This window comes from Emys orbicularis, chromosome 2 (assembly GCF_028017835.1).
Source record: "Emys orbicularis isolate rEmyOrb1 chromosome 2, rEmyOrb1.hap1, whole genome shotgun sequence".
NCBI classification, from domain to species: Eukaryota; Metazoa; Chordata; order Testudines; family Emydidae; genus Emys; species Emys orbicularis.
In genome coordinates, this window is record NC_088684.1 from 58,464,937 (window position 1) to 58,487,512 (window position 22,576).

Consider the following 22,576-nt stretch of genomic DNA (forward strand, 5'->3'; position numbering starts at 1 on the left):
ATCAAAAAAATATATCAAGTTAGTTTGATAGGATCTATTTTCCATAAACCCATGTTGATATGCATTAATTACTGTACCCTCCTTTAATTCTTTATTACTTGAGTCCCATATCAGCCACTCCATTATCTTGCTTGGGATTGATGTAAGACCTATAATTAACAAGGTCATCCCGTTTATCCTTTCTAAATATTGGCACAACAGCATTAGCTTTCTTCCAGTCTTCAGGAACTTTTCCAGAGCTCCCAAGACTGATTGAAAATCAGTATTAATGGTCCAGTGAGCTCCTCAGCTAACTCTTTTAAAAGTCTTGGATGCAAGTTATCTGGACCTGCTGATTTTAAAATGTCTAACCTTAATAGCTGCTGTTTAACATCCTTTAGAGATACTAGTGGAATGGAAGGAGTGTTATCATCACCATATTATGAGACTATATCATCTGTTTTTCCCTCAAAGACAGAACAGAAATATTTATTGAACACTTCTGCCTTTTCTCTGTTGTTATTGATAATTCTACCATTTCCACCTTGTAATGGACCAATGCAATTGTCAGGATTGAGAACATAAGAACATAAGAAAGGCCGTACTGGGTCAGACCAAAGGTCCATCTAGCCCAGTATCTGTCTACCGACAGTGGCCAATGCCAGGTGCCCCAGAGGGAGTGAACCTAACAGGCAATGATCAAGTGATCTCTCTCCTGCCATCCATCTCCATCCTCTGACGAACAGAGGCTAGGGACACCATTCTTACCCATCCTGGCTAATAGCCATTTATGGACTTAGCCACCATGAATTTATCCAGTCCCCTTTTAAACATTGTTATAGTCCTAGCCTTCACAACCTCCTCAGGTAAGGAGTTCCACAAGTTGACTGTGCGCTGCGTGAAGAAGAACTTCCTTTTATTTGTTTTAAACCTGCTGCCTATTAATTTCATTTGGTGACCCCTAGTTCTTGTATTATGGGAATAAGTAAATAACTTTTCCTTATCCACTTTCTCAACATCACTCATGATTTTATATACCTCTATCATGTCCCCCCTTAGTCTTCTCTTTTCCAAACTGAAGAGTCCTAGCCTCTTTAATCTTTCCTCATATGGGACCCTCTTTTTGTTCCTAGTATATTTAAAAAACTCCTTATTGTCCTTCATTCTGCTGGCCATAGCTTTCTTCTTATGTCCCTCAGCTTCCCATATCAATTTTCTACAATTCATAACATCTGATTCATATTCATTACTATCAACTTCCCCTTTCTTCCATTTGTTAGATATTAATTTTTATAACTGCCTTCACGTCCCCTCTAAACCAGGTTGTCTTTTTAACCAGGATGTGCTTATTCCAAACCTGAATATGGCTTCTGTACGTAAATTGGCACATCTTATTATCACTTCCAAAATCTAAAACGACAGTCACCTTACAGATATCCAAGGAAGCAGGATATATTTTTAAGTCTTTGTTGCTTTTACAATTGCCCTAATTTGGGATTTATATTAAAACATCTCAAGTAGATTTTCACATTGGATTGTGTCCACAACGTTAACAGATTGTTTGGAAAATTAATATAATACTATATGGTTTCTTTCTTATATTACCTATATAACGTTTACCTTGTAGTTAATGCTAAAATATTTTTAAAAAAATCTAGAACAATTATTTAAAATTATAATATTTTAGGGGAAATACTCTTTAAGAGTATTTTAAGATCCCATTTATTTTACTGATAGTGATGAAAATCCATAATAATCATAGCTGGTTATATAGATTGCATAGTTTTACAGAGTGATTGATAAGTACAGAGTGTCCATGTTGATAGTTATTCTGCCACAACAGTCATATTTTTTCTGAAGAATATTTAATTGTTTTTTGTTTTGTTTGCTTTGATGTACCAAGACTGAACTGCTACATCAATATTGTCATAAACACACACTAATATATGTATTTACTGTACAGATTGAATATAACTTCAGGTATCTTCAGTGTCCACTAATACTTAACAAAAAAGTAAAGGCAGATGAAGAAATTGTCTATGAACCGCTTACCACTCTAAATGTAAGTTCTGTTTTTTAACTATCAAAATATTGTACATTGGTATTGTTGGAGCTAAAGGTAAGTTTTTTTCATTGTAAACCCTCTTTTCCAGGGGTTGTAACTCAGCAGTTTTAAAGCACATTGGGTTGAAATTTGGGCATTAATTTGCCATCTGAAGTTCTTGTAGTTTATATAATAAATATTTTAACCAGTTATTAGGTATAGGTAGGAGTTATGAACTTATTTATACACTTCAGATACTTTGAAAGGGTACAGTGTGTGTGGATGTGCATATATCTAAGCAAACTCATCCTTCATCACTTGCGACCACATCCTGAAATGTAAACAGAATTGCAGAAAAAACATTTCTAAGGGAGGGATCTGGCCAGGGTACAAGTGGTCATGATGTATTCACTATTTCCTTTCTTCACATGCAGATTGCAAAATGTTTTATTGATCTAAAACAAATTCCAATGTTTTCACACAACATTAGCCTCAAAGAATATTCTGTCCTTTCCAATTCAATCATAATAAAATTAGATAAATAAGATCACTTCAAATGTACTGTACCTTTCAATAGGCTAGAATTCATGTAAAGTACAGTGGGATCCTGATTATCTGATCTATCTGGGACCTGAGCCAAATGGGATAATAAAAATCCGGATAAACTGGAGAATGGGCGGTGGGACTCCCCGCTGTCAGCCCCTGGCAGTTGGTGGTTTGGTTGATACGGAGAGCCAGATAATGGAGGCTCAAATAAAGGGGGTTCTAGTGTACTGAAATAGGTAGTCTAAACAATTGGTTTGTAATGGGGTCACTCAACTGAAGTGGATATACTGTATGTTTGATACATTTGCTTACACATTTTGTAGGCTATGGTACGTCATAATCGCATGGAGCTTCTCAATCATCCTGTATGTAAAGAATATTTGCTCATGAAGTGGTATGTATCTGTTAATTGGACCTCTAAAACAGAATTTAGAGTAAATTGTGTTTTTTAATCTCTTAATCAGGTTTTCAATAAAATGGAATATACAAAGAAACACATTACTATAAAAATGTTTATATGTCCTATGGAAAAGATTTGTTACAAAGAAAGATAATTTTAACTGTAGAATTTAAGTCAGTTTCACTCCCATCCAGTCACCCTGATAAGAATATTTAAATATCTCAACCATTAGCAGATAAAATAAAAAGGTTGCTTGAATGTTAGCAAAGATTCTTGCAGATTCTTTTGAACTTACAAGAGGCAGAAACTCACCCCAATCTATATTGGCACAAGTTTTATTTTCATTTCCATCACAGAAAATCTGGTGTCACTTCATTAACTTCAAAGGAAACAAGAGCAGAGTTTGGCCCAGACACCCTAAAGACAGCCATTAAGCCTTTGTTCACCTTGAACTCCCGGGGCAAGGCCAGTCACTAAGAATATTTATACAGTTGTATTTGCATGATTGCAACCTTAATGTGCATTTCTCCATTATCACAAAAGGACCATTGGAAATACAACCTTCCAAATATAACCTTTTTTCATTTTTCATCTTCCAGGATGGCCTATGGGTTCCGAGCACATATTATGAACCTTGGTGTGTATTCTCTTGGTCTCATTCCCCTGACTCTTCTGATCACCCGCATACGACCAGGAATATCTTCCAATGCAACAGAAACCCATCAAACAGGACCATTAGACTATGAGGTACTATTTTTAATTAGTTACAATATATCATTTAAAAACAAGATGATATGATAATTGAAATGGTTTTCTAGAATTATTAGTCACTTTGCAAAAATAAGGCATATAATTATAAAACATATACATCCAAACCATCTATTCTCATCCTGCTATTGTCCTGGAATGGGAAGTGGTAACTCCTGTAGTTTGAATTCCACAGTATTTTTCCCTATTTTTACTTACTTTCTGAAAATTTTACCTTTTGGGCACATTTTTTTTTCAGTTTCCGTCGCTGTCTTAAGGCACAGTGTGAACAAAATGGATTAAGCTGCTTTTTAGTATGAAGTGACTAAAAACAATACGCTTTCTCCCTTTTTCTTAAAAATAAAAAGCAGCAAAATGGGTGATGTCCAAAGTTGCAAGTTTGAAATCTGGCATGGATATATTCATGATGAAAGAGAAGTGCTTTTGAGTATTCCGGTGAACATTGGGTTTTACTTGGCCATGTTTTGTGTCTTTGACATTCACAGGCCACACAAGCACAGTACATTTTGCACTAAGCTCAAAAAATATTCAGCTAAGAAGGGTTGTACTGTGCATGGCTAACTTAGCTGTAGCTATAGTGAAAAATGTAGTGTAGGAATACTTCTAAGCTATTACCTCAGCCTGTGTTCATCTTGTAAGGGGTTAAAGAAATGCTCCTGCATATATTTCAAGGGCACTTTGTAAATTGTAAAAGTGTTGAAGAAGTGCTGCTGTGCAACAATATGTATGATATCCTACTTGGGAAATAGAATGCTGTTGCATAACAAAAGACTTAATCAAAACACATACACACAAGTAAAGGTTGTGTACGCAGCCTTAACTTTGTCATCTGCTTACTTTTGAATGCTTAACTCGGTATCCTCAATATTCTGTTGCTATAGATAGCTGGGAATTCATTATTTATACAGCACCCTCAGTCAGCATTGTGCTTTACACACAAATAAAAAGCAATAAGCTAATGGGCAGAGGAAACTAAAGAGAAGGATAGATGTTGATATACTGCAGTGAGATAAGAACCTGAAAACTAAAAGATAGAGTTGAAGGTTACAATAACAATATCAAGTATATGCAACTTTAATGTTTGGTGTGGTGGTGGTATTGATTCTTTTCCTTTTCAGGTTTCCAAGAACACTCAAACAATGATTTTAAAATACTGCATGTTTGTTTTATTTTGTGATGTCGTGATTCCAAAATGAATATTAAGGTGAATATAAATCAACTCACGGAACAGAAAAAAAGGGGAGAGGAAATCTAAATTATATTGCAATATCTCCTCCCCACAAAAAGCCCAAAACATTGAAAATAATGTTAATTATATATACACATGGTTAATATAATTATAAATGATTAAATGTGCCTAGGAGGAAAATCCACAACACGCAGTTTGCTGGCAAGATCAGTGACAAAAACATCCAGAAACAAGACATACAGTAGCTCTGTGTGTGACTTTGCAGCCAAGGTTTATGCATCTTGTGGAAGTTGCTGGAATACGTGGCCAAATTTTGCCCTTGCTTAAAACCATGCTGCAACTCTGAAGTCAAGATATGACCAGGTGTAAGCCAAGTACTTGAGGCAGCAGTGTATGTGAGGCAGAATTTGGCCCATGGTGTAGATTTAAAACTCATTTGTTCCTTTCAGGTAATTGTTGACACACTGGCAAGGAAGTGAGAGCAGCTCTGCTGCTGGCATGTGAATGTGTCTGATAAAGATATGACTAAGACACAGTCTGAATTTATTTAGTGAGTATGAAATTCACCAGTGGTGTGGGGGTGAGTGTGAGGCACTCCATGTCACTAATGTCCTTCATAGTGGCTGCATTGGGAGACATCAAGGGAGAGTAGCCAGTTAGGCGTGCCTGCACACCCTTTAAGTACCATGGAAAGGATCCCTTTGCTAGTCCTGAATACTGGCCAGCATGGGAGATCATAATGGTGCAGAGATGATGGGCCACAGGTTCAGTGATTACACACATCCAGTGGCCCCAGCACTCTGTGCAAGTGGTATAGATGGGCAGTGGCTACCATTTCAGCTCAGAGGCTTGAATAGCAGCTCTAGGGGGGGGCTGCACAGCAGTCCTGGTCACCGACTCTGAGTTGTAGGGCTGGATTTCACCTCTGCAACCCCTCCAGTATAGCGCCTCATTATCAGTATAGAGCCTCATTGTCTGAACTCAATGCAGATGGAGTGGATTTCACCATAAATGTTGTTAGAACATTTTTATTACTATTTTTAATGATATTCTTTTTTGTTCTGTGAAGAGTTAGCAGACTTGTCAATGCAACGTGAGAGTCCTAATTAGAACTTCAGCCAAAGTTTCTATTATATTTACCATTTTGTTGTCCTTTCTGGTTTCTGTTTCAGGATTCATACTTCATAAGAGTATGTATGTGTTTAGTTTTTACCATGAGTTTATTTGGAATCTGCAAAGAGATATTTCAGCTCTTTCAACAGGTATATATATATATATATATATATAATTTATCATACTCAATTTGTCTAAATAATTTGTTTGATATTAAAAACACTGCTGGATTTTTCTTTTATTATAAGGGAAATCCTAATTTAGGGTTATACTCAAGATACAATAAAACTTAAGAGGACAGAAAAATAATATATAATGTATTATTTTTAATGGTTTCATACTTGTCAGTATGCTAATTTTTTCTCTCTTTCAAATTCTAGAAATTGAAGTACCTGTTGGATTATTCTAATCTATTAGACTGGACAATTTACACTTCAAGCATAATTTTTGTGTCTTCCTTATTTGTTAATATCCCAGCTCGCCTGCAGTGGGAATGTGGAGCAATTTCTGTATATTTATCTTGGATGAACTTCTTGCTTTATCTTCAAAGGTAAAATTTAGGTCCTGATTCTCCAAACACTTAGAATACAAACATTAATTCAGTAGGAATAATTTCATGTGTAAAATTATAACACATGTATGGATTAGGCCTTTACTCTGTTTCTGTTTTCCCTAAGGAATTTTGAATTGTGATTCATTGTTTTTCATAATGAAAACTTCAAAGTACATAACACCAATTGACGAAATAATAGATAATGTGAATAACACTCTCCATATCACTTTGTAAGAAAACAAAGGATCTTTAGGTTTTTTTAGTGGCCTGAATACAAAATTTTTAAAATGTTATGTCGTATATCCTTTCAGCTTCAGAAAGCAGGATTTTTTTTTTTTTTTGCTATCATTTGAAAAATCATAAAAGAAAAAAATTCTGAAGAGAAAGATTAGTTACGCCTAATAAAAGGAAATGTTTCTTGTTTTGGGTTATATCCAGAAGAAAGCAGCCTCCACTAGCCTACGGCAGCCTGCCCTTTAGTTTTTAGCTATTGAGACTGCCCCTCACCTGAGGAAAAGGTGGGGGTTTTTTTGTTTTGTTTTTTTACTCCAGAGCAGCTGTGTAGTATCATTTTATGGATTAAATGAAATTTTTTCCCCCCACCCTCCTATTTTAACAGGGAGCTGGGGTGGGTAAGATTTTTCCATGGCTGACTGATTGTCTATCAAGTACTTATATGGTCCCCGTTACCATAGTGTCGGGACAGCTAATAATCGGTAGAATAGTTATCCTCACAACACCCCTGTGAGCTATGGAAGTAGTTATATCTATTTAACAAATTGGGAACCTAAGACACGGAGCTATTAAGGGTATGTCTACACTGCTTTGTAAACCCGGCTCTGTGGGACATTGGCTTGTGAACTCAGTGTTTCCAAGCCTGTGTTTGAACATCTACACTGCATTGTAAACCTGGGTTTACAATTGCTCAACCTGGGTCTCTCAGCTGTGCTAACATGACCATACTGCTCTGTGCAGACCTTCTGACTCAGGTCTACAGCTTGAGCTCTGTCCACACTGCAAAATGACAGAGCTTGGGGACCTGAGTCACAGGGGGACTTGGGCTCTGACCCATGCCCCCCCACCAGGATCCTAGGAGCCTGGTCATGAGTGCTTGCTGACCCAAATCAGAATGATTTGTTTGTGGACGGAAGGGGAGCTTGACAGAAGAATTCTTCTGTCAACTTAGCCGCATCTACACAGGGGTTAACTCAATCTAACTATCCTGCACAGCTTACAAAATTTTTCACAGCACTGAGCAACATAGCTAGAGCAATCTAATTTTTAAGTATGGACCAGGCCTAAATAGTTGGCCCAGAATCATACAAGAAGTCTGTGGTAAAGCAGGGACTTGAACCAGGGTCTCCTACGTTTAAGTCTAAGGCTGGTACCATAACTGCTCAACCATCCTTCTTCTCCCTGGTGAAATGCTTCCTCTCCCCAAAGCACTTTTGATTTTGTATACCAGCAGAAACTTTTAGGTACCATTTACATCAGTTGCCTAACACAATAGGCCTGACTCTTTTCTCAGTTACATCATTTTACACCGGTATGACTCCTTTGCCTTCAATGGAGTTACTCCTGATATACACAATGTAAAACAGAAAAAGATTAGGTCCACTATTCCCAAAACTGCTCCTCTGAACTAACGCATAATATATCATTGGAGAAACGCTAAGTTGGGATTTTTCCATCTGCTATGGCCCTTTTAGGCTGCTGTGGCAGTGTCAAAGAGCTCTGAAAGCCCTGAATCTGCCTGGGGGAGGGAGTGTGGGAATTCACCCAGTGCAAGCTTTCTGTAAGGCATCTCTAGTGCCCTATGCGAACCCCACTGTAAGCTCTGGTGTAGGGGCAGCTTTGGGGGTGAAGCAAAGAGTGGGAGGGGAATATCACAGTTAGGAGGGGGCGGTGACTTGGGACATAATGCTGCGGGGATTGTGGGTAGCACTTCTGTGCATAGGCCAGCTTGAAAAACTGTTACATAGGCAGCCCTCTGTAGCACAATATCAGGAGGCTACAAAGGTGTCTTAAAGCCATGGTAGCCTGCCCCTTGACCTCAACTGTGAGCTTTTTGCTGCAGCTTTTAGAGGCATAGCACATTGTACCCCTTATTGCAAAAGAAGGAAGATATTCTAAATTGGAGAGCTGGCTTATCTCATGGTACCAGCTCTCCTTGTTTCTAGTGGCTAAGTCACATTAAAAGACAGCTATAAAGATGGACTGGGTTTCTAATATCACTTTTCCATGTAATCAGTTGCTGTACATGATACAGGGGGGTTAGGCATTCTTAGATGGAAGAGGAGGTGGGATCATGAATGGGAGAGAAGCCAGCCATGAGACAATCATCTTTCAATTAAAATGTGATCCATCGTATTAAAAAATCTGAGAACCCCTCTTCTAAACTTGTGACAAACTGGACTTTTTCCACTTTTGCGTGCATGAAATTAGAAAAATGTACTGACCATTTAAAAATCTTTCCTAGAAGCAAAATGTCAACTGGGCTGCATGTATTAGGATTGTGCTCTGCTTTACAGATATGGCACGAAAAGTAACCTGTTATAGTATTTGATGGTGGTTAATTTTTACCTACAAACATTTCCTTAGATTTGAAAACTATGGAATCTACATTGTAATGTTCTGGGAAATTCTGAGGACTTTGATTCGGATTGCTGTTGTGTTCTTTTTCCTGATATTGGCCTTTGGACTCAGCTTCTTTGTCCTTCTGTGTTCACAGGTTAGATTAATGGCATAGTTATTTGTTGTCATTGTTAATAATACTGTTTGTATGTTTCCTGAATTCAGATATTTGATAGATACAATTGATGAGGTACTTTAAAATTAGGACAATTTATAATGTAGGGAAAAATAATTTCTATCTTTGAAAAAATAACATATTTATAATAATTCAGAAACCGATCCAAAAAGTGCTACTGTAGTTTTTCCCTATAAAAGAAAATATAGAAGGATAAATTGCCCCATAATAACCCCAGTGTTGTTGGAGCCCTTCTTGCACAGATCTTCCCCAAGATGAAAAAAAAAATTGGACAAGAAGTTCTCTGGACTGTTGATATTAATTTTTTAATATATCTTGGAATGCTGGGGAAGTTCCAGAGGACTGGAAGAGTACTAACAGGTGCCAGTATTAAAAAAGGGGAAAAAACCTAGATAACCTAGGTTATTGTATCTAGATAATTGTACCTTGACATTGATCTCAGGTAAAATAATGGAAAGGCTGACAGTTGACTCAGTCAATTAAGAATTGAAGAATGGTAACATGATTAATACCAGTCAACCAGGTTGTATGGAAAATACTATAGGTCTTGTTAAAGGAACTTGAAATCATTTTTGTATGAGATTGTTTGGTTGATAAAGGGGTATGTGTTGATATAATGTACTTAGACTTCTGTAAGGTATTTGAATTTAGTGCCCTGTGCAGCAGAGAAACTCTCAAGTTCAACTGTCAGAAGTCCTTTTACACTAGCACAGATGGGAGCCCAATTTGTCCCTATGTGAACATTGTAAATAAAAATAGAATAGGAGAGAATATCCTGATTCTGTGTCTCTTAATTTCTCTCTAGTCAGAAATTAATCCACTCCAGAAATGCATCGCTCCAGTTTGAATCTTTCGGTATGGTATTTAGGATAATAGTTTTTGCAAGGCTGAATAGTCAATGGAGTTGCACCAGTTTACACCAGCAGAAGATCTGACCCACTCTATCTTGTATTTGTAAATTTTACAGATCTATGTGCAAGTTTTAAATACACCACAACCAATATTCATGAATTGAGAATCTGAAAAAAAAAGAGGTGACGTTACAGATTTTAAAAATGTGCCTGTTTACATTGCCTGCATTATTTCTTTTTTCAGCAACATTACAAGACTCCGCTACTTTCTGTAATGCAGACATTTGCTATGATGCTGGGAGATATTAATTATCATGAGGCTTTCCTTGATCCACTGCTAAGTGATAATTTGCCCTATCCGTTCTTGAGTTATGCAGTTCTCATTGTCTTCACCTTGCTTATTCCAATTCTTCTTATGAACTTGCTGGTAAGTATTTCATATAGTAAAATATGGAGATTTGGGAACATAGCTGTGTATACACATCATTATTGGATAGGATAATTTGTGTATGTGCACGCTGATTTGCAGCAAACTTTGTTCATTAGTTAGTAACATGACTTTTTTTTTTAAGAACACATTGAGGTGTTTCCTTTTGCCTTTCTCTGGTTCTCTTTTCTCCAATCTTCCTTCATTTTACTACCTAAAACAAGTGTTTTTCTGTCATTGTTGCAGAACAAGTTTGAGTATTTATGTATTTAGAGCCAGATTGTGATGGGCCTTGTGCAACTGCAAAGTATAAGGTGGCCATGCAAGAAGCCAGCCCCTTATGTTGCTCTTCCTCACTACTAGCCCCTATGCTCCATGGAGTCTAGAGACTACCGGTTCCTCTCCCTTCCTTAGGAAGCAATGAACCCAAAAAGGGACAAGGAAGGAAGCAAGATCATGGCCCCACACCATCTGACAGAGGAAGGGTGGCACACCATGGAGAGCAGCCTTGTACCAGCCAGTTTGTGCCCCCTACCCATGTCCATGGACAAGCCCGAGCAGAGACTGTGCCTGTCTGAGGCATAGTTTCTCCAGTGCGCCTCCTGAACTAATGTGGCTTCACAGTGACCCCATCCAGGGCATAAAAGCCAATATCTAGTCCTAACTGTAGTAATTTACAGCTTGATGTTCTTAGAGTCATATTTAAACAAATTGCTTAAGCAAATCTCAGTGGGTTGTATTAAATAAATGAACCACTTATCCCACCGGAAGTATTGTTGAACACTAAATGGTAGGACTGATGTAAATAAAAAGAATCAGCAGACTGGAACTGTAGCAAAGAGAGCGCGCGAGAGAAAATATTTAATGTATCATCTTTGCCTATGCCCCATTAAACAACATGTTTGATAAGAAATGATACAAAGATTTTTATTTTACAGGATGTTGGCCTGATCCTGCTTCAATTTAAGTCAATGAAAGCAATAAAGGGCCTTAAAGAAAGTGTATTCGTTTTTTAACAGTTCTTAGAAGTAGTTAAAAAGAGCATCAGTGATAAGCAAATATAATTTGCTAAGAAAATGAAAATAGCATTAAACAAACAATTAACTTTCTTGATTGTGGATTTTAAGTATGGACAAATCTTCTGTGTTTAGTGGGGAAGTGTTCTGCTGATACAATATGATTTAGCAAAAGGCTTTTCAGATCATAATACCAGTGAGGAATATAATTTAAACCACCCAATGTAAAAAATCAGGTAATTAAAAATACTTGTTTGATTCTATGTTGTATTTTTAGATTGGTTTGGCTGTTGGAGACATTGCTGAGGTGCAAAAATATGCTGCACTGAAAAGGATTGCAATGCAGGTTCGTAGTGTATGTTCGGTTTGTAGGGTGTAAGTAGCAGTTATAATTGCTTCAACATCACCTTGAAAGAACTGGTTTATTTAGCATTAATATTATTGGTCTCTGGTGTCATTTTTAGTATCATTTTTATCACTATGGTAAAATTATATTTCAACATCTCTGTAAGCTAGGTAGGTTGACAAGTGCATTCCATCCTAAATCCCAGCTTTTGGTCATTTGTATAACTATACAAAAATTCCTTATAGGATGAAATTTTTTATGCTTTTAGCTAAAAATAAATTGTTCAAGTAAGTTTGAACAGTCAGTTCAGCCAATTTTAGTTATGTGAGCATAAAAGCCAAAAGTAGTATGTGTCATTTGGGGGATTTATTGCTTTCCCTTTGAAGGGGAGAATCTATTTAGCCTAAAAATAATCAAGATTCATGAAAATGTGAAGGACACCAGATCCCCTGCAATATATCAGAGGCTCACTCACTTGGGCTGAGGCTATGTATTGAGACATATTATATGGTAGCCAATGACAGTAATTAAGGGACTTAATTCAAAGGTATTTAGGTGCCTAAAGATGCAGTTGGTGGGGTTTTCAAAAGTACATGAGCACCTAATTCATTTATCAACAAAGAGTCCTGTGGCACCTTATAGACTACCAGATGTATTGGAGCATAAGCTTTCGTGGGTGAATACCCACTTTGTCAGACCCACAAAGTGGGTATTCACCCACGAAAGCTTATGCTCCAATACATCTGTTAGTCTATAAGGTGCCACAGGACTCTTTGTTGCTTTTTACAGATCCAGACTAACACGGCTACCCCTCTGATACTTAACTCATTTATGCACTTCTGGAAACCTCACTATGTACCTATCTGCATCTTTAGGTGCCTAAAATCCTTTAAAAATCTAGGACTTGGGGCTTGCTTACTGGAGTAAGGCAGCTTAGGTGACATGACTTTGTAATGTTTTCACTTAAGAAATCTGCAGGTCTGCTGCTTGGAGTTCTGTACACACATTTATTTAGAACTCAGCCCACCTACCTGTAGGTTGTATGATCACTAGACTTCCACAAGTGGAAACATGAAGAATATGCAATTGTCTTAGAATGTATTGCTTCTGCAGCCTCACACTACCTTGGAGTTCTACTTCTCTAGAGCTCCAAAGTTTGGTGGAAGGAACTGAGGTGATTGGGAGTGTACAGCTGTTTTGTAGTTTCAGCTTTGAACATTCAGGAACTCACTGTCAAGAGGGGGTGCACATGTGGCCCTGGTTTGCACTGCTTTCTAGAAAGTTCCCAGAGCTTCACAGTGCTGCAGCATATATCCCAGAAGTGTGCAGAGGCAATACACTCAAAGAACTACACTTACTGGTGAGTAACCTTTTCTTTTGATGCTCACAAAACTCACAATTAGCTGAACTGACTATGTTCAAACTTATTTTAAAAATTTGTTTTTAGCTTACGGCATGAGAAATTTCATCCCAAAAGGAATTTCTTTTGCTAGAGATACAAATGACTGAAAGCAGGGGTTTGGGATGGAATACAGAGGCAATTCTTGAAGAAGAAATGCATGTTTTGCACTTATTTATTTATTGGTTGGTGTGATGGGGTTTTCACCCCACACCAGCTCTGATAGGGATAACGAGGGTCTAAGAGGCCAATTAGTTCACTTTGCATCACCTGAAAAAAGGAGGGCCAAGGTTAATTGAGAGTGAAGCCCAGATGGGGAAGGGCAGGGCCAGCACTATAAAACCAAGAGGCTGAAAGCAGAAGAGGGCTGCAGAGGAAGGAGTCTGCAGTTGCTTCCTGGGAGGAAGGCGGCCTCCAGGAACAAAGAAGAAGTCCACTGGGAGAGCAAGCCCTGGCATCCTGTACTGGAGTAAGGAGTCTGGTAAGAGGCCAGGAGGGGTGAAGTAGCCACGGGAGTCGAGTAGGCTCCAGTGGTAAATCCAGAACCAGGAAAGAGAAGATAAGGAGTAATCTGACTCCAAAGAGATCGAGACCACAGACGAAAAACTGAAGGATGGGGCGTCAGATGGGTCGAATGCTATTCCCCAGGCGTGGTCATTAGAAGTCACCTAGTGATGTGTAGAGCACAGTTGGTTCTCAGAAAACTCAAATATCTGTGTTTTGAAACTTCAAATGACCTATGTGACCTTTTCCATGTTTGACAAAAACATGAAATACCAATGCTATGAATAACTGAAATGAGCTGATATAGTATTTCATGTTTAAAGAAATAAGTATACATGTTCAGTATTTCCTTAATAGTTTAAATGGATGGGAGGGTGTAGTAGAGTCCTCAAAGGGCCAGGACCCAGTTTCCAGTCTCTCACCTCCCAGCAGCAAGGACTTTCCATCCAGTTCCTAACTCTTGTATGTGGCTTATCCTCGCCTCAGGATTTTCAACATCTTTAGTCTCTCCTTACTTGGGGAGGTGGGGGGAGGGAATGAGGTTTATGCCCTCCTGCAACAAGAGCAGTTGGCAGGGGATCCTGGGCCCTCCCACTGCACCAGGCTCTGACCCAGGGCCCTATAAAGTGTTGGACAATTTGGAGTGCCCTAGAGCTTGCCTCCCTGGGTCACTTCCTGCCATCCGTCTTCCCCAAGGTCTCCAAGTTAAATATAAGATAGCAAAAGAAAAGACAACTAAACCTTCAGCCCTAGTTGGCCTCAGCAGGTAGTCCTCTTCCTCACAGTGAGGCTTCTTCAGTGCCCTTGTTCAGGAGTCCTCAGGGTAGGTCTGTCTTCTCCCCAGCCTCTTCCCTTCTGAGCTGAGTGGCTCCCTTTTAAGCTTCCTCTCAAGCTGGAGCATGCGCTGCAGGCAGGCTACCTGGGTCCAGTATTGTCTGTTAACCCCTGCAGGCACAGGATGGAGCTTGTACACCCCATCACAGAGGGATTCATCACACAGCAGCAACAGTATAAAAAGGCTCAGGGGAGCCCTGAATTAAGCCAGGGGAGAATTCCTACTGGTACCAGTTTTACACAAGGCAGCTTAGGCTACTCTACAGCGGCCCTACCATAGGCCCATGCCCCCTGCATGTCAGGGCATCATAATACCCACTCCGACTGCTGAATGGTCTCAGATCCTACCACCGTGTCAAGTACCCAACCACCATCCTATTGCAGAATCTCTCCTAATACCTGTTATTACTAATCCTATTAATAGTCCTGCAAACCAACCTCTTCAAGTGATGGAAATCCTCTCTGATCTAACCTTTTGACAACTGCACGATCCTCCCTGAATCCCACTAAAACCCTCAATACCAGTCTCTCTATCTTAGCTGCTTACATAGCCCTCATCAGCAGAGTATCTGAGAGCCTCTTACAATACATCAATAAAAAGCAGGGAATTACTAGTATTCCTATTCTGCTGATGGAGAGCTGAGGCACAGAAACAGTAAGTGACTGGCCAGGGTCACACATTATGTCTGTGGTAGAGCAAGAGATCCAGGTCTCTGAAGTCTGCATCCACGGCCTTAAGCACAAAGCCATCCATCCTGAGCTCTGAGACTGAGATTTACAAACTATGCTGGACTCCAGATGTTTCCCCGCCCACCCAGCATCCACTAAAGAAGTGTCTCCAGTGACTTTTTGCGTTCTTTCTCTATAAATATTTTACATTTGCATTATTTTGCTATGACTAACACATGACTTTTCCTCTTTTTGGCCATAACAACCAGCTTTACATATTATACATTGGATGAAGGTCTAAATTTCAAAACAATGAAGCAAATGTTGTTGTTTTTTTAAACCTATTACCAGAATGAGTAGGACATTTACATCATCCGAATCATGTATTTTGATCTAAAGAGAATTGTGTTATGCTATGTTAATTACTACTCTAAATGCAAAAATATGTTTAGGTTAATCTTCACACAAATTTAGAGAAGAAGCTGCCATATTGGTTCCTAAGTCGGGTGGACCAAGAATCAATCACTGTGTATCCTAATAGGCCAAGATACTGTGGATTTATGGTAAGTTGATGTATCCTAGAGTAAAATGCTGACACACACTTGGGGCTCTTTTTTCATGGACTGAAGTCAATAGGAATGTTGTCATTAATGTTGCTGTGTGCAGGATTGGGACTTTAATGTTGTCCTCATTAAAGTTAATGGCAAAATCTTCCATTGACATCACTGCGCACAGGATTAGGCCTCAAACTATCCACAACAAAAATAACATAACTTTGAAGAAACTAAGTTGTGATTAAGCAACTATAGTTGGTCATGAGTTTTCAAGGAAGTGTAACCATGTGGGAAGCTTGGCAGAGAAAGACGAAATATGAGATAAACTAATATAATTCAAACAAGGGTAATAGTTTAATGACCTGCAGCACAGAATATTTTTTTCCAACTTTGAGGGAACATGTTATTTTGCTGGCAAAGTGAACCTAGCTGTTTTCAGGCCAAATACATTTTCTAAGCCAAAGTTATAAGGGTGCTAAAATATAGCTTTATGATAGAAGCTGCAACTTTCACTCTGGGGAGGAGAAATTGCTGCATTTATCTCCCTAGGGTTTTGTGCATCACTGTAATGTCTGAACTGTAATGTCTAAACAATTTCCTGTTTAGAGCGTGTTCAACTATTGCTTTGGTTATGAAGACTCTGTCACAGATGCTCAGAGTGCTGATACAACTTTAGAACTGGAAATTTTGAAGCAGAAATACAGGTATTTATTTTTGTTATTTTATTTCTGCACTAATAAGCAGAATCAGCATTGTGAATATATTTTCAGTTAATGCCAGTGTCATAGCACTTAGATTTAATTTCACTTTATGAGTACAACACTATCTAAGGTACTCAGATGGCCCTCATCACGTAATATCTGACTATTTCACAATATTTAATGTACTAGATGCACAACAGCCTTGTGAGGTAGTGAAGTCTTATTGTCCTCATTTTACAGATGGAGAACTATGGCACAGAGACACTAAGGTCAAGATTTTAAAAGATATTTAGGCGTTGCTGCATTCAGCGTTGTAACCCCTAACTGATTTAGGAGCCTAAATCTCATTAAAAAAATGTGGGCCTAAATGACTTGCCAAAGATCACACAGGACATCTGTGACAGAGCAGGGACTTGAACGCAGGTCTTCCATGTTCTAGGCCAGTGACAGATCTCAGTGGTTCAGGAGCCAAATTCGTGATCAACATTACCCAAAAGAGTCACAGTAGTGTGAATTAATTGTTTCAATTACTATATACTTGATCAGTCATTTTGCTGTGTGTGTGTGTGTATATATATATATAATTCTCACAGCAAAATGACTGACCAAGTATTCTAGAATTGGTTAATAATTTAGTAAAAGGATCCAGATTGGTTAATAATTAAATCTCACAGTATTTTAATATCATGTGCCGCAAAGAGCCACAGGAAACACATTAAAGATCCCCTTGCAGTTCCCGAGCCTCAGTCTGAGTATCACTGTTCTACCACTGGACCACCACTGGAGTTTTCAAAACACTCATTCGGTAACCCGTGGGAGACAGTTTCTGGAGATGGATTCCATTTTTGTAATTAATTGCTTTTGTAAAATATAACAAAAAGACGTATATGTCAAATTGCATTCTATAGGGCTAATACTAAATCCTCAGTAATCCCTTTGGGCCAGATTTAGTTAGGCAGGTGCCAAAGCACTTTTGAAAATCCTCTAGACACCAATTTGCCTCTTTAGGCACCTAAATATCTTTAAAAATCTGGCCTTTTTTACCTCAGTGGGACTACACAAATGAGTAACTATTGTGGCTAGAAAGGGCTTTGCAGGATCATGCCCTGCAAGTGATCATTCTACTTCAGGATAGGACAGACCTCTGCTCTTATATTTAAAATGTACAGTTATATATCACTTTTCTCAAGGACCATGCAGCTCATTTTCCAACCCAATATTCCTGAAATGGGGGAAGCACCATGGCATGAGATACTAAATATACTCTAGGGAACTTTTTTTTCTTGGCAGAGGAGTGAACTTGATGATCTAATAGGTCTTTTGCATCTTTAATGTTTATGATTCTATGAAATCTGCTGTAAAACTACATTATAAAATTTACTCTGTGTATATACTTCTTTTGTTTTAGGCTTAAGGATATGTCAACGCTCTTGGAAAAACAGCATGAGCTCATTAAACTCATCATACAAAAAATGGAGATAGTATCAGAGGCTGATGATGAAGACAGTAATGATTTATTTCAGCATAGGTTTAGGAAACAGCAGTTAGAACACATGAACAGTAAATGGGATACTGTGTTAAAAGCTGTAAAATCAAAATGTCCCTAGCTCTAGCACAGCTGAAAACAACAACTCTTTCTGAACATGAATATCATATCATATATTACCTGTAAAATTGCTTCACTTTAGGTTCTCCTCTCCTATGCTCATTTGTAATGTTAATGGTACTCACATCATGTACACAAGTATAGAACAGGTTCCTAATTAGGGTTTACAAGAAATACAATAAACCTCTTAGCTCAGTATTTACTGACCTGTTTTGCTGTTATGAACATCTTTTTTGATGCATTCAAAGTATACTAATTCCTATAATAACCTGACTTTTTGGGACAGATGAGTAAAGGAATCACTTTATGTAAAAAATCATTTAATGTAAAACAAGAAGCTGAGCCAGACTGATTTCATTGGGAGTTTTGACTGAGTAAGGACTGCAGGATCAGGCCCTGAAAGGTACAAAATAAATGTAAGATTGTGAACCTGTTGTGCAACTGAAAGGCCAGATTCTGCCATCAGATAAGTACAGCCTAAAATACAAATAGCAGAATGCAGAATTTAATTCTGTCAGTCACTTTGAACTATTGTCCCTTGTACATAGTACGTTTAAGGTTTGTCTACACTGAAACTGGCATGGTGCTTTCCAGCACAGGTGAACAGACACACACTACTGCTGCTCCAGCTAATGTGCTAGAAATAGCAGTGTGGCCGTGGCACCATGAGTGGTGGTTCAGGATGGCCAACCGAGTCCAAACCTGCCCAACCCACTGGGTACCTAGCCAAAGCCTCACAGAGCTAGCCTGTGTGTGTTTACCTGGGCTGGGAAACATGGTCCCAGCTGCATAGTAGACATACCTTTACTCTTGGTTCTACCATAACTCATCTTGTTAGCTTAATCTGCACTTTGGGTCCTGTTATTTATTTACAGAATATAAAATGCATTATGTGGAATACAGTAATATACATGTAGGTATGCCATAAACATGAATTAAACTGTACTGTTGAAATGCTGTACTGTATTTTCAGTTTCAGAAATGGTAACAATAAACTGCTTATGTCTGTATTTGGTTGTCACCATCAGTGCTCTGCCTTTGTGTTCAGACATATTTTACTTTTAGCCTTTGCACATCATTTTACTCATTCTCTAAAGAATACCTTATAATTCAGGTAATGGTAAACTAAGCACTGGGAATGATGTCATACAATGTGGAACCTCACTAATCCACACAAAAGGCAGGGTGCCTCAATGCAAGTTAATGGCATTTGTGCTTTAAAACTGCCTAGAGTGAGGTAGCATAGATAACATCACACTATGATTTCAGTGAGGATATCACCTCACTCAACATCTCTAACTCAAAACTGGCTATAGTCCAGAGCTGGAGCTAGTTAGTATCTGCTCATCTTCATACTCCCTGACGCTGCTGTTGAATGAGAACAGGGAAAGAAACAGGTTCTCTCTGTTCTCACAGCTATTCTGCTGAGACTACCAAAGGTGAAGTGCAGTCAGCTGCTGGATTGCTGAAGATTCTTGGATTCCTATGGGAGAATAGGAAGGCTCGGGAGGGCCACTGTGCCTCTGCATCCGAAGAAGTGGGTTGTAGCCCACGAAAGCTTATGCTCTAATAAATTTGTTAGTCTCTAAGGTGCCACAAGTACTCCTGTTATTTTTGCGGATACAGACTAACACGGCTGCTACTCTGAAACCTGCCCTTCAATGGCGACTCTTACTGAGCCATTGCTGCCTCTTGAGTTCTGTAGCCTGAATCCAGCCACAGGTGCAAGTAGACACAGCTTCTATTGATCTCTTCTTTTGAAGATGGAGGACATTTCCCAGCTTTGCCCCTCCCCTTTTCCTCCTGCTTTCAAGTTCAAGTGGTGACCATTCTCCTAAGAGCTGCTTCTGTAAAGATGTCCAGGAATCTCTTCTGAGATTGCTCATCAAGTGGCTCTTCACTCCTAGAGTGAAACCCCACAGACAAACTCTGGCAGCAGTGGGTCAGATTTTGAAACTAGGGTAAAATCAGGCATCTTAATTCATATTTAGGCATCAAAATAAGTGGTCTGGTTTTCAAAGGTTTCAAGTACACACAGGTTCCACTGACTAAACAGAGCTATTACTTTAAAATAGAGCTAGTCAGAGCCAGGAGCCTGCAAGTCCTGGAAGCCCTGAGAGATCCAGCTCTAATCAAGTCTCTCCTCCCTGCTATGAAGCCAAGAAGTCCTCGGATGGGCACCCAGGGTCTGTGGCTCCAGAGCCCTGCCATGTGGCCTGCCCCAGGGACAGGGACCCTGGACTTGCAGGATGTGGGGCTCCAGGGCAGTCCTGCCATGTGGCCTGACTGAGTTGCTGAGCATCTGCAGTTCCCACTGTCAGTGAAATATGGGGATGTTCGGTACCTATGAAAATCAAGCCACTTTTTAAAAACTATGAAGTTAAGTATCTAACTTCAGCCCCCCCCCCCCCCCCATATCAAAATGTTGGCCTAAGCCAGTGGTTTTCAACCTGTGGTCTGCAGACCCCTCAGGGTCCACAGACTGTCTAAGGGGTCCGCAAAAGGTGATCATGAAAATAAAGTTTCAGATCCCAGAAAAGGCATTACGTTTTCTGATCCATCAAAAGTATGCAAATACCCCCACCTACAGGTCAAAAGCTGGAAGTTTTGTCAGTACCATAGAAGCCCACAGTTTAATGCCCTTTCTCACACTGTGTCAAATGCCAGGCTGAGCACATATATACATTTATAGTTGAATTCTGTTCAGTCAGTTTTCAATCTAAGACTTCTATGGTAGGGGTCCTCGGACCACAGGTTGAATTTCCAAAGGGGTCCAAACCTCCATTCAAAATATTTTAGGGGTCTGCAAATGAAAAACCACTACGCCTGTGTAAAGCAGAGGACAGTCATTTGCTGGTTTTGGCAGTCTCTCAGATTAACACTAGATGGCAGTGAATGACAATATTTCTGAATGCAGTGTAGTTATAGTTGTGTTGGTCCCAGGATATTAGAGAGACAAGGTGGGTGAGGTAATATCTTTTATTGGACCAATTTCTGTTGGTGAGTGAGACAAGCTTTCAAGCCACATGAAGCTATGAAGAAGAGCTCTGTATGGCTCAAAAGCGTGTCTCTCTCACCAATAGAAGTTGGTCCAATAAAAGGTATTCCCTCACCCACCTTGTCTCTCTAATATTTCTTAAGAAGTTTTGATCTTTAGAATATTCTTTTAAGTGAAGCAAGGGAAGCAACACAGTTACTTCAGAACAGAAGCAATCACCATCTGAAGTTTTACGTCCTGATTCTGTAAACCTTTCATGTGCAGAATTCAGAGGCGTTTGCACACGGGGCTTTCAGCAGGGGGGCTCTTAATCAGTTTTAACTTTTAATTTGAAATGTTTCATTTTCATTCTTTTATGTTCTTGCCTCTTGTACTCACTTAGCAGCTGTCATTATGGTTGAAAGTATGGATAACCATATCCATCCCTCCCGTACACACATGCAAGGCTAACCCCAAAGCCACTCTGAGGATTGGCTGGCAGAGAGGACCGTTTGACTGATGTTGTTAGCAACTTCCCAAATCTCCAAGTGGTTTAATTTTATTTTATTTACTGTGACCTAGACATAGCAGGTTCACAGCCAGATGAAATTTATAGCCACAGCTCTTCCACAAATCAGGGTGACAACACAGCTTGGAAATCCAGGGCGGTCCCAGATCCCACAGTTAGCTCCAGAATCCCAAGCCAATGTGCATCAGGACACCGAGAAAAGTAGTAATTTGGGGAGGGAGGGGATAAACGCTTTTATGACATTTAAAAACAGTTTGAGAAGGCAAGCATGATATATAATGTATACAGTCATTTTACACATATATGACAGGTTTTAGAGTAGCAGCCGTGTTAGTCTGTATCCGCAAAAAGAACAGGAGTACTTGTGGCACCTTAGAGACTAACAAATTTATTAGAGCATAAGCTTTCGTGGGATGCATCCGAAGAAGTGGGCTGTAGCCCACGAAAGCTTATGCTCTAATAAATTTGTTAGTCTCTAAGGTGCCACAAGTACTCCTGTTCTTTTTACACATATACACACTTACATGTTTATTTAAATTGTTTTGTACTATTTTTGGAAGCCTGACTAGTAAAAATTGTCAAATGTGTGTTGTTTACTTGGGTACCTTACACACAGCTCTGTATTTAAACAAGTATTAAGATCCAGCGATGCCAAAGGGCCAATAATCCTTGGAGGATGTTTTTTTGGTGGTGGCACCTGCCAGGGCCCCAGCATGTGGTGGCAAAAAAAAAAAATAGCAATTTCAGTTCTAAGGAAAAAGGGCCAATACTGATTGGAGGTGTCAGGAAAAGTTGTGTGGC

The 22,576-nt window shown here is 39.2% G+C and overlaps 1 protein-coding gene across 1 annotated transcript in view; it reads left to right on the forward strand.

The window, feature by feature from the left end:
• Positions 1 to 18,270, forward strand: part of TRPA1 (transient receptor potential cation channel subfamily A member 1) — a 69,685-nt gene extending 51,415 nt beyond the window's left edge. Inside the window, exons 17-27 of the mRNA XM_065397827.1 lie at positions 1,943 to 2,041; positions 2,893 to 2,963; positions 3,569 to 3,716; positions 6,099 to 6,188; positions 6,420 to 6,589; positions 9,194 to 9,323; positions 10,458 to 10,640; positions 11,934 to 12,002; positions 15,861 to 15,971; positions 16,569 to 16,666; positions 18,072 to 18,270. Coding sequence (XP_065253899.1) covers positions 1,943 to 2,041; positions 2,893 to 2,963; positions 3,569 to 3,716; positions 6,099 to 6,188; positions 6,420 to 6,589; positions 9,194 to 9,323; positions 10,458 to 10,640; positions 11,934 to 12,002; positions 15,861 to 15,971; positions 16,569 to 16,666; positions 18,072 to 18,270 — 1,368 coding nt within the window. The remainder of the gene's footprint in view (positions 1 to 1,942; positions 2,042 to 2,892; positions 2,964 to 3,568; positions 3,717 to 6,098; positions 6,189 to 6,419; positions 6,590 to 9,193; positions 9,324 to 10,457; positions 10,641 to 11,933; positions 12,003 to 15,860; positions 15,972 to 16,568; positions 16,667 to 18,071) is intronic.
• The last annotated feature ends 4,306 nt before the right edge of the window (positions 18,271 to 22,576 follow it).